General features: G+C 42.8%; 1 protein-coding gene across 1 annotated transcript; it reads left to right on the top strand.

Annotated features, from left to right (window-relative positions):
* Positions 1–695: 695 nt before the first annotated feature.
* LOC115227514 (keratin, type II cytoskeletal 1-like) lies at positions 696–5863 on the top strand. The gene is made up of 2 exons (XM_036498639.1): positions 696–2034; positions 5817–5863. The coding sequence occupies exons 1-2, from the start codon at positions 1059–1061 to the stop codon at positions 5861–5863; spliced, it is 1023 nt and encodes a 340-aa protein (XP_036354532.1). The 5' UTR covers positions 696–1058.
* The last annotated feature ends 5122 nt before the right edge of the window (positions 5864–10985 follow it).

Below are 10985 nucleotides of genomic sequence, written 5' to 3'. Positions count from 1 at the left end.
CGGGATATACGCATACACAGGCACAAACTGGGACACACGCACACACTCGCATACACGGACACACGCGCGCGCGCACACACACACACTCACAAATACACGTAACGCTGGGACACAGGCACGCACATAAAATACCGTAGTCTTACATTTATTTCTATAAAGAGTGGATGAGGCACGCACACGCACACATACACTGGTGCACGCACGTACACACAGACACACACCGCTACACACACACACACGCACGCACATTTCTCGCTACCTACACGCAGACTTACTTCATCTATAGTAAAGAGTACTTGCGTGTGTTGTTCGCAGCATGTACTCACTCACACACATCTCTCAGTCAATCGATTTAGCTTCCATTCACGGACAAACCATCTAAGTCATTCTTACTAATATCGTTTTCTGAGAGCAGGAAAGAAAGAAAGGAAAAATAATCAACAACAACAAAATCATACATACATACCATACATACACACACACACACACACACATATATATATATACACACCCACACCCATACGTACATTATATATAACATACAAAGACTTTTTAAAAAATGACAATAGAAAAGTAAAAAGAATGGATATTATTATTATTATTATTATAAATATAATTTTTATTAATTTACTAAAATTTCATACTAATTTAGATAATGATAACAATATTTTAAACCTCCCAAAACAAATGTTTTTAAAAACTTCATGAAGAAAAAAAAACAAAAAAAAAAGAAAAAGAAAAATGAAAAAAGTTGAAAGAAAAGAGTTTAAAAAAATACTGCAAACAAATATGAATTGTAAAAAATGTGAAAAACATTAAAAAAAAAGATATACATTCCCCACCCTTACCCAGCATCCATCCACACCAAAGCAACTTTTTTCTTACATACAATATACACACATATATATGTATACGTATATATATTAACCTATTATATATCTATGTATGTACATATATTATATATACATATATATATATATATATATCTATATATATATATATATACACACACATGTGTGTGTGTGTGTATGTGTGTGTGTAAGTAAACCCCAGTAAACATGGAAGTACAGAGAAGGAAGAAAAAGAAGCGGAAAAGTAATTTTGCCGCGTCTGAAGTGTCGGCCATTATGGAGGGCATAGGTAAACGTATGTCGACCGTAAATGCCAAATTTACTGATAGCGTGACCAATGCCAAGAAAATGAAAGCCTGGCAGGAAATAGCTGAACTGGTGAACACCGTTTCCCCCGTGGGCCGTTCGGTGGAGGAAGTGAAGAAGAAATGGGAAGACATGAAAACTCGCACCAAAAAACGAGCCATGGAGGTACGCAGTGTCGCCATGTTGGGTGACGACTCGCAAATACGTTCCTACCTCACAGAGTATGAATTACGCGTCCTCTATCTGCTGGGGGACCCGATTGTAAGCAGTTATGGAGGAAACAGTAATGGAGGCGCAGCAGGCAGTAATGGTGGTGGTGGTGGTGGTGATGGCAGTAGTAGTAGTAGCAGTAACAGTAGTAGTGGTGGAGGTGATGGCGGTGGCGGTGATAGTGGTGAATGTGGTAGTAATGGCGGCGTCGTTAATGTTGGTGCTGGAGGTAGCAACGGCACAAATGGAGGTTTACACAGTGCTTCGAATTCCCCCAGCACCACAACCACTACCCCCGCCGCCGCCGCCGCTGCTGCCGCTGCCACGGCGCCTGGCGGTGGAGGTAGCGTCGAACAAACTGGTAGCACTACAACGACATCAGCCGCCAACACCACCACCACCACAACCAACAACAGCATCCCCACAAACTACACCACCACCATCACCACCACCACTAGCAGCAACACCACCGCCATCAACAACATCAACAGCAATACCACCTCCAGTATCAGCAGTAGTACCGCCACGTCCATCATCATCACCACCAACAACAGCATACTCAGCACTCCAATCCTCAGCCCCGCCATAAATTCGGTCTCTCAATGTATGGAGGATACAATACAAACAGTTCCAACAGATATGACAATAGGACATCACCGCCAAGTAAGTCCACCCTTTCTTGCTGTTGTTCTTCTTCTTGTTGTTGTTGCTATAACGGCCCCTAAACAAAAAAGAAAAAATAAGGGAAAAGTAAAATAGTTGCGAAAACTAAGAATGGATGAGTTTCTGATTATGATAGGGGTTTTTATCTGACCCATTGACCTCTCTCCCCTTCTTTCCTTCTCCCTCACTCTGTCTTCTTCTTCCTCACTCTTTCTCTTTCCTCCTCTCCCTATCTCTCACTCCCTTCCACTGCTTGTTACCCACCACCACCACCACTACCACCACCACTACCACCGCCACCGTCGCCGCCGCCGCCACCGTACAGTCCAACCTGCACGCATCCATCCCGCTTACTTTCACTTTCACTTTCAAAGGCAACTGATTACAGGAGATAGTAAAACTTGGTAGACGTGCCGCTGTCTATCTAAATTCGATGTAGAATAGCGTTGTGTGACGTTCTTTGGTATTGTGAAGCGTAGCGTAGTATGTTGTTGCGTTGTGAGGGCGATGTAGTGTGGTGCTGTGTAGATTGTTATAGTGTGGTGTTGTTAGTATAATCAAGTGTGTTATAATATGCACGCATGTACTATAGTGCTGTCGTGTGATGTGATATGATGCGTAACGGTGCTATATCGTGTGATGTGTGATGTTGTTGATATTGTATAGACCTGGTTAACACTCTTCAAATGCACAAGTTTATAACTAAAGACAATCCAACCATGGCTATCATATTATTTTTCAGTTATTTTTCGTCTCACACTACATTATAAATATTGTATATAAATACAAGTTTTGGCACAACGCCAGTAAGTTCGGGGGCGGGGGTAAGTCGATTACATCGGACCCCCCCCCACTGCTTGGTTGGTACTTATAGATGAGAGGCAAAGTCGGCCTCGGCAGAATTTGAACTCAGTTCGTAAAGACGGACGAAATGCTGCCACGTATTTTGCCCGGCGTGTTAACGATTCTGCCAGCTTGCCGCCTTAAATGAATTAATAAATATTTGCTTCAAGTTTTGGCACAAGGCCAGCACGTTCCGGGCGGAGGGGGTAATTTGATTGCACCAATCCCAGTTCTCAATTGCTACTTATCTTATCGACCTCCCAAGCGATGAAAGGCAGAGTCGACCTCGCAGGAATTTGAACTCAGAGCGTAAAGTCGGACGATACGCCGCTAAGCATTTTTTCCGGCGTGCTAATGATTCTGCCAGTTTACCGCCTTAAATACATTATAAATATTATTAAGATGACTGAGTATGGTTTGAAGAAGATTTGGCTGCTTTTTCTGTCAGGTCGACCGACCACGTGTTGCAGCGTGCAATGTGTAGTTTTTCCGTAGTGTAGTTGTTGTTATTGTAGCTGTTTAACCCTAGGCTAACCTTGACCCAGTATACCTATGATCAACAGCAATTCCCTGTTAGACATAATGTCCCATAATGTCCGCGTGGCCATGCCGTGTGACCACCTACACTATTCCCGATGCGCTGTGGCCATGCCTTGAGGCCATGCCTTGTGGCCATGCCTTGTGGCTGTCCACTCTTATGTCCAGTCACAGTATCCACGCTTAAGTGACCACTGGTGGATCTTCTATGTCCAGTCGCTGTCTGTCCGTCCACTCCTATGTTCAATGACTGTGACTACGTTGTGTGACCAACCAACTCTACGCCCTGTCTATGTTTATGCTGAGTGACCACCTGTCTACTTCCTATGTCCAGTCACTGTGGCCATGCAGTAGATCTCTTTTCACGTACTGGGAACCACGGACATACAGTATCCAACGTGACAGATGACCTTACTGAGTGGCTTAAGGAATTTGGTTGCTATTTCTAGCAATCACAGTGACCATGTAGAGACTATCTCGTTGGCTAGAGTAGTGTGGAGTGGTGTTGTGGGGCGCTGTGTTGTGTGGTGTGGTGTTGTGCGGTGTGTTGTTGTGTGGTGTGGTGTTGTGTGGAGGGTTGTGTCGTGTTGTGTTTTGTGGTGTTGTGTAGTGTCCTGTCATGTGGCGTTGTATGATGTGTTGTGTGGCGGTGTGTTGTGTGGTGGTATGTGAGGTGTGGTGTGGTGTTGTGTTATGCGGTGTTGTGTTGGGTGGTATGGTGTTGTTTTTGTGTAGTATGGTGTGTGTTTCGTGGTGTGCTGTTATGTGATGGTGTGTGGTTGTGTGTTGTGTGGTGGTATGTTATGTAGTGGTGTGTTGTGAGGTGGTTTGATGTGTGTTGGTGTGTTTTGTGATGAAGTGTGGTGTGGTGTTGTGAGGTATTATGTCGTGTGGTGTTGTGTGGTGTTGTGTTGTGCAGTACGGAGTAGTGTGATGTGGTGTGCTGCAGTGTTGTGTTGTATGGAGTGGTGTTGCGTTGTATGGAGTGGTGTTGTGTTGTATGGAGTGGTGTTGTGTGGAGTGATGTGATGTGATGTGGTGTGATGCAGTGTGGTGCAGAGTTGCAGTGTTGTGTTGTGTGGAGTGGTGTGGTGCAGGGTGATGTGATATAGTGTCACGTGGAGTGGTATATTGGTGGTGTGGTGTCGTATAATGTTACACAGTGTTGTGTAACGTAGTATTGTGAAGTGCAATCAACTGTACTGCATTTTGGTGTTCAGCAGTGTCTCCTGGTCTATCGTAGCATTGCACAGCGCAGTGTAGCACGGTGCAACGATCTGTGTGCAACGTGGTCCAGTGCAGTTTATTATAAAAACCAACAATATGGTCGTTGGAAAACACCGCGGCTTTGGGGAATATTCTTCATATTATATATAGATGTATTATATAATAAATTGGTATTCAATTGACAAAGATGATCCGAGTAATTAGTGATCTAAAACTCCCTCCACGTGAGATAAAAATCTAGAAGAACAAACAAACAAACAGGAAAGAAAGATAACTGGTGTGAGATCAGCTGATCGAAGTTTTTCAATTCCAGTATAAGGGACACGTGGCCCTCTTTCCTTACCGTATTTGGGTTTTGTATGCCTGAAGAATGTTTCAGATGTTGGGGTATTTTTTTCAGCTATTTTGCTCTAATATATATATACAATAAAAATAAATGCGCCCTTTTAAAGCCTAGCCAAGCTCATGGGCCCGGTTTCCCGGGCGTATGTGTTCCCCAGCTGGACAGGACGCCAATCCATCGCAGCGTTACTCCTTTTTGCCAGCTGAGTGGACTGGAGAAACGTGAAATGAAATGTTTTGCTCAAGAACAAACACGTCACTCGGTCCAAGAATCGAAACCACAATCTTACGATCATGATGCTGACACCTTAACCACTAAGCCACGCGCCTCCACACACACACACATACATGTATGTATGTATGTATGTATGTATGTATGTATGTATGTATGTATGTATGTATGTATGTATGCATAGGTCCCGTTTACTGTTGCTTATTGAATAGAATATTGAATATGCTTAACTGAGGAAGCCTAATAAGATCGAAACATGTTTGTTTCTTTGATCAGTTAACTTCGAAGACCAAACCTACATCGATCTACTTTGTCTATATAGTCCAAGACGTTTAGTTTACTGAATGTATTGGACTTATAACACTTGTTCGTTTTTATTTTTAACGCACGAAGAGGAAGTTTCTATTATTTGAGTAGAAACGTCTTGGGTAATGTCAAGTGAACGAAGATTTCAACGAAATATATAACACCTGTGAGATCCGACTGCATTACGTGATGTAAATATATGCCAACACCTCATACCTACCTCATCCAGTGTGACTACGATTTTCTTGTAATAAGCAAATGAGATAGCTGTCTCAATTTCCCCATGGATAAGACCCCAGTCACTCTGAAGTTAACTTCCTTCTTCATGGGGTCCCGATATGTATAAGATTAAGATGAAATTACTCAAGCATCTACTAGCGTACAGTGTAATCATGGATGTTGTTGTTCCTATTGTTGTGAGTCGTGATCCAGAAACTTACAATCAAAAGTCCTCCAGCCGTGACCACACCGTCTTTTTCTATAACCATGTAAAATAAGCCATCTTTAAAGAAGGTAGAGTGTGCATGGAATTGTGATGCTTTCTCAGCTGTGACCATATTGTTTTTGTTTAGGCATAGTCTACCTGGGACTACGTTATCCAATATGTTCTCCCTTTTTAAAATACAGTAGAGAATGATTTGAATGATATTTAGCTGGTTTTTTTTAAGGCAGCGAGATAGCACAACCGCTAACACGCCGGATAAACTACTTAGAGGCATTTCGTCCGTCTTAACGTTCTGAGTTCAAGTTCCGCCGAGGTCGACTTTGCCTTTCATCCTTTCGGATTTGATAAATTAGGTACCAGACAAGCACTGGCAACGATATAATCAACTAGACCCCTCCCTCAAAAATTCCGGCCTTGTGTCTATAGTAGAAGTGATATTTAATAGTTGTTTGTAGGGCGTTGAGTGCCCCACGTAAAGGCATTAGATGGGATGGCGTCAGATTTGGGACGCGACAAACGAAGATGCAATTTTCTAGATCACATGTCCGGGGTCACACGCACTGAGTGTTGGAAGGGATTTGTGAATGAAGCTGACTTCATTCTACAACAAGGGTTGGTTCTATTATAGGGGTTGGGTGTCTGTGCCAATTTTGACAGCTGTGTTTTATAGTGCAATGTTTGTAGTTGAACTTATAGCCCTAGGCCAACTTCGATCGAGTAGGCCCATGATGAAAGATATTCCAGTCTTCACTACCCAGTTGTTTTGCACATCTAAGTCTAGCATTGTTCCATATGTCTTTCGTGCAGGCCCATGGCCTATTGGTTAGAGCAGCGGATTCGCGGTCGAGGGACCGTGGGTTCGAATCTCAAACTGGATGATGTGTATGTTTATGAGCGAAAACACCTAAGCTCCACGCGGCTCCGGCAGAAGGTAATGGCAACCTTCTGCTGACTCTTTCGCCACAGTTTTCTCTCACTCTTTCCTCCTGGATCTAGCAGCTCATGCGACGGACCGGCGTCCCGTCCAGGTGGGGAACCTATACGCTAATGAAACCGTGAAGCCGGCTCTTATGGGGCCAGGCGGGGCTCGAGAAGGAAAAATATGTCTTTCGTATTTTTAGATGATAGGGTGTGAATAAGAGAATTCGGTTGTTACTTGTAACAGAATAAGCGAACGGGCAGATCAGTGATTGGTGGGCTGCGTCCTACAAGTGGGGCCATCGAGGTGGTCCTTGTGGACCTTGGACTATTTTGAATTTTTGCTTTTTTAAATTTGATGTATTTGTGCCTAATTAAGCAGTCGAGATTTTTTACGTAGTCGTTTGAGTCGCAGTTTGATTGATTCATGTTTACATAAGTATGACTTGCAAAAGAAATGAGGTGAATACGTGGAGATGATATATGATTATGGGTATGAATGATATGATGCATTAAACACGTTGGCTTCTTATTTCTATCTTTACTTGATTCAATCATTTGACTGCGGTCATGTTAGGGTACCGCCTTGAAAGGTTCTAGTCGAACAAATCGACCCCAGAACTTGTATTTTAAAAGCCTAGTACTTATAATATCGGGCTCATTTGCGGAACAGGTAAGTTACAGGAACGTAAACACACCAACACCAGCTGTCAAGCGGTGGTGGGGCGAGAAACACAAACACACACACACACATACACACACACACACACACACACACACACACACACACACACACACACACACACACACACACATACGACGGGCTTTCTCAGTTTCCGCCTGCCAAATCCACTTACAAGGTTTCGGTCAGCTGAAGGCTACAATAGATGACACTTGCCCAAGCTGCGACGCAGTGCGACTGAACCTGGAACCATGTGGTTGGTAAGCAAGCTTCTTACCACATTGCCATACCTGCACCTATAAGTAAGTGGCCATAAGCAAATGTAAAAATTGGTGGTCCAGTTCCGTAGACGACATGATTGGAGCCTTTACAAAAGGCTGTTGATCTTCGCCGTTGAAGCTCACCTCGTTCCCTTAGCTCGGTAGCTATGTGATAATGCATCATATTGTGCACCAGTCAATGCAGTGTTGTTCTATTGTACAGCACTGGTGTCATGCACTGCTGCAGTGTTAGGCTATAGTGCACCGTTTCTCAACCTTTTTACCCTTGCGTAACGCTTAAAATAAATTACATGTCTCAAGGAACCCCTGCACACACGCAAAAAAAAAATGATTTACAATATCTTATATTTTTTCATCGTAGTTTACGTGGTAAATATCAAATACATATACATATATATATTCATATAGATATATATATACATATACATATACATATATATATATCACGTGATCACGTGACCGACCAGGCTATCAGATGTTGTTACACATCGCTGGTCACAATGCGCTTCGCATTGTTTTAGCCTTCGAATGACGCCACCCCGCTGTCTAAGCGAGCAGGCCAACGGAAGAAAGAATGAGAGAAAGTTGTGGCGAAAGAGTACAGCAGGGATCGCCACCAACCTGCCGGAGCCTTGTGGAGCTTTCGGTGTTTTCGTTCAATAAACACTCACAACGCCCGGTCTGGGAATCGAAACCGCGAACCTACGACCGCGAGTCCGCTGCCCTAACCACTGGGCATATATCAAAATAAGTTAGATAGGATGGTGTCTATGTTACAATAACCAATAATATGTTATGCATGTATAGTAATATTACAATCATGAAATAGTACTATACACTCTCTCTCGCGGAACCCCTAGGAACCTTTTGCAGAACCCTAGAGTTCCGGGGAACCCCAGCTGAGAAACTCTGCTATAGTGCATTACAGACGTGTTGTACAAAAGTTAGACCTAAAAAGTAATACCAAGTTATTGTATTGAAACACAGTACTAAAGTATATAACTGGTGTGCCTTCGTAAATGTATTACTCTTTTTACTCTCTTTTACTCTTTTACTTGTTTCAGTCATTTGACTGCGGCCATGCTGGAGCACCGCCTTTAGTCGAGCAACTCGACCCCGGGACTTATTCTTTGTAAGCCTAGTACTTATTCTATCGGTCTCTTTTGCCGAACCGCTAAGTTACGGGGACGTAAACACACCAGCATCGGTTGTCAAGCAATGCTAGGGGTACAAACACAGACACACAACACACACACACACACACACATATATATGTATATACGACAGGCTTCTTTCAGTTTCCGTCTACCAAATCCACTCACAAGGCATTGGTCGGCCCAGGGCTATAGCAGAAGACACTTGCCCAAGATGCCACGCAGTGGGACTGAACCCGGAACCATGTGGTTGGTTAGCAAGCTACTTACCACACAGCCACTCCTGCGCCTATGCCACTCCTGCGCCTATGATTGTAAACCACAGTATTAAGGTACAGCATCAGTGTGCACTATTAAAGTGTAAGTACTAATGTGTAGTACTGACTTATGGATAGAAACTTAAGGTTGCTGACATCTTGTAATGTCTGTTCCGGCTCACATCTGTCCACTCGACATAACCCTCAAAGAAAGATCTGAAGAGTGATCCACAGATATTATTGTCAGTGATGTGTTAAATGTAATTTTAAAGACTCAGTCTTCGGCGGCATTCATAGTGTTGCATACAGAGTAATTGTGTTTAAATGGTGCAATAATTGTAGCTGTTAACATAATAATTTATAAGTGTATAAGGTACAATGGCACCTTACACTGTATTGTAAAGTGTAATTGTGAAATACGGAAGTAAACAATTCTTTCTTGGACTGGTGAAACTCGAAGCAGATAAAGCTATAACAAATCCTTTCTATTACAGACACAAGGCCTGAAACTTTAGGGGAGGAGTCTAGTCGATGGTATCGACCTAAGGCGCGAGCTGGCAGAATCGTTAGCACGCCGGTCGGAATGCCTAGCGGTATTTTAGGCTGTCGTCACATTCAGAGTTCAAATTCCGTCGAGGTCGACTTTGCCTTTCATCCCTTCGGGGTCGATTAAATAAGTACCAGTTACGCACTGGGGTCGATATAATCGACTTAATACCTATGTCCGTCCTTGTTTGTCCCCTCTGTGTGTAGCCCCTTGTGGGTAGTAAAGAAATAGGTATCGACCTCAGTGCTCAACTAGTACTTTCTTTTATCGATCCCAAATAGAATGAAAAGTTAAGTGGACCTCAGAGTAATTTGAACTCGGAACTTAAAGTCGGGCTAAATGCCGCTAAATATTTTGCTTAGAATGCTAACTATTCTGCCAGCTCACCGCCTTAGATAAAGTCTATGAATAATAGCTTTCGATAACAAAATTCGAATCTACCAATTTTTGCTATGCAAATTTTTTTACCGAATATTTGCATGCTATTATTTATACCTTTATCTGCTTCGAGCTTCACTGATCTGAGGAAGAATTGCTTCACGCTCTCCCAGGGTTTATAAATTCTTATGACGTTAATAAACATACAGTTGTAAAGTACAGTATTAAGATACAAAAATAAAGTACAAGAAGTTAAGTTCATTAGTAAAATGCTGCAGTAACGTGCAATAGTGAAGTACCATACAAGGACAGACAAAGAGATTAAGTCGATTACATCGACCCCAGTGCGTAACTGGTACTTATTTAATCGACCCCGAAAGGATGAAAGGCAAAGTCGACCTCGGCAGAATTTGAACTCACAACGTAACGACAGACGAAATACGGCCACGCATTTCGTCCGGCGTGCTAACGTTTCTGCCAGCTCATAACAAGACTTGTTATGAGGGTCCACCTGAGTTAAAATGGTTTTTCAGGTTAAAAATGGTTGAGAGACACTGGTGTGAATTGCTACGTAGTAGTGGCACAATGCAATGATAGGGAACTGCACAATAGTAGGGTGCTAAAGAGCTGTGGTAGGCCACAAAGAAGCATATAGTATAGTGTTATAGTGCAGTAACTGAGTGCAGTGATAGAGTGCTATTTTGGGCCTGGTTAATCTTTAGTGTTTTTGTAATGGTTGGTCAATTATGATAAAGTACTGAGGTAAAGCTCAGTGATATACCCTGATATCAAGAAGTATAATTACT

The sequence above is a fragment of the Octopus sinensis genome, unplaced genomic scaffold, assembly GCF_006345805.1.
Source record: "Octopus sinensis unplaced genomic scaffold, ASM634580v1 Contig04175, whole genome shotgun sequence".
In the NCBI taxonomy this organism is placed as follows: domain Eukaryota; kingdom Metazoa; phylum Mollusca; class Cephalopoda; order Octopoda; family Octopodidae; genus Octopus; species Octopus sinensis.
This window is presented reverse-complemented; position numbering and strand designations above follow the sequence as displayed.

Bases quoted from the DNA above. Each gene is read 5' to 3' on its own strand.
- LOC115227514 (XM_036498639.1), top strand. From the start codon at position 1,059: ATGGAAGTACAGAGAAGGAAGAAAAAGAAGCGGAAAAGTAATTTTGCC. The intron at 2,035-5,816 runs GTCCACCCTTTC...ATAAGACCCCAG, and splicing joins AGGACATCACCGCCAAGTAA to TCACTCTGAAGTTAACTTCC.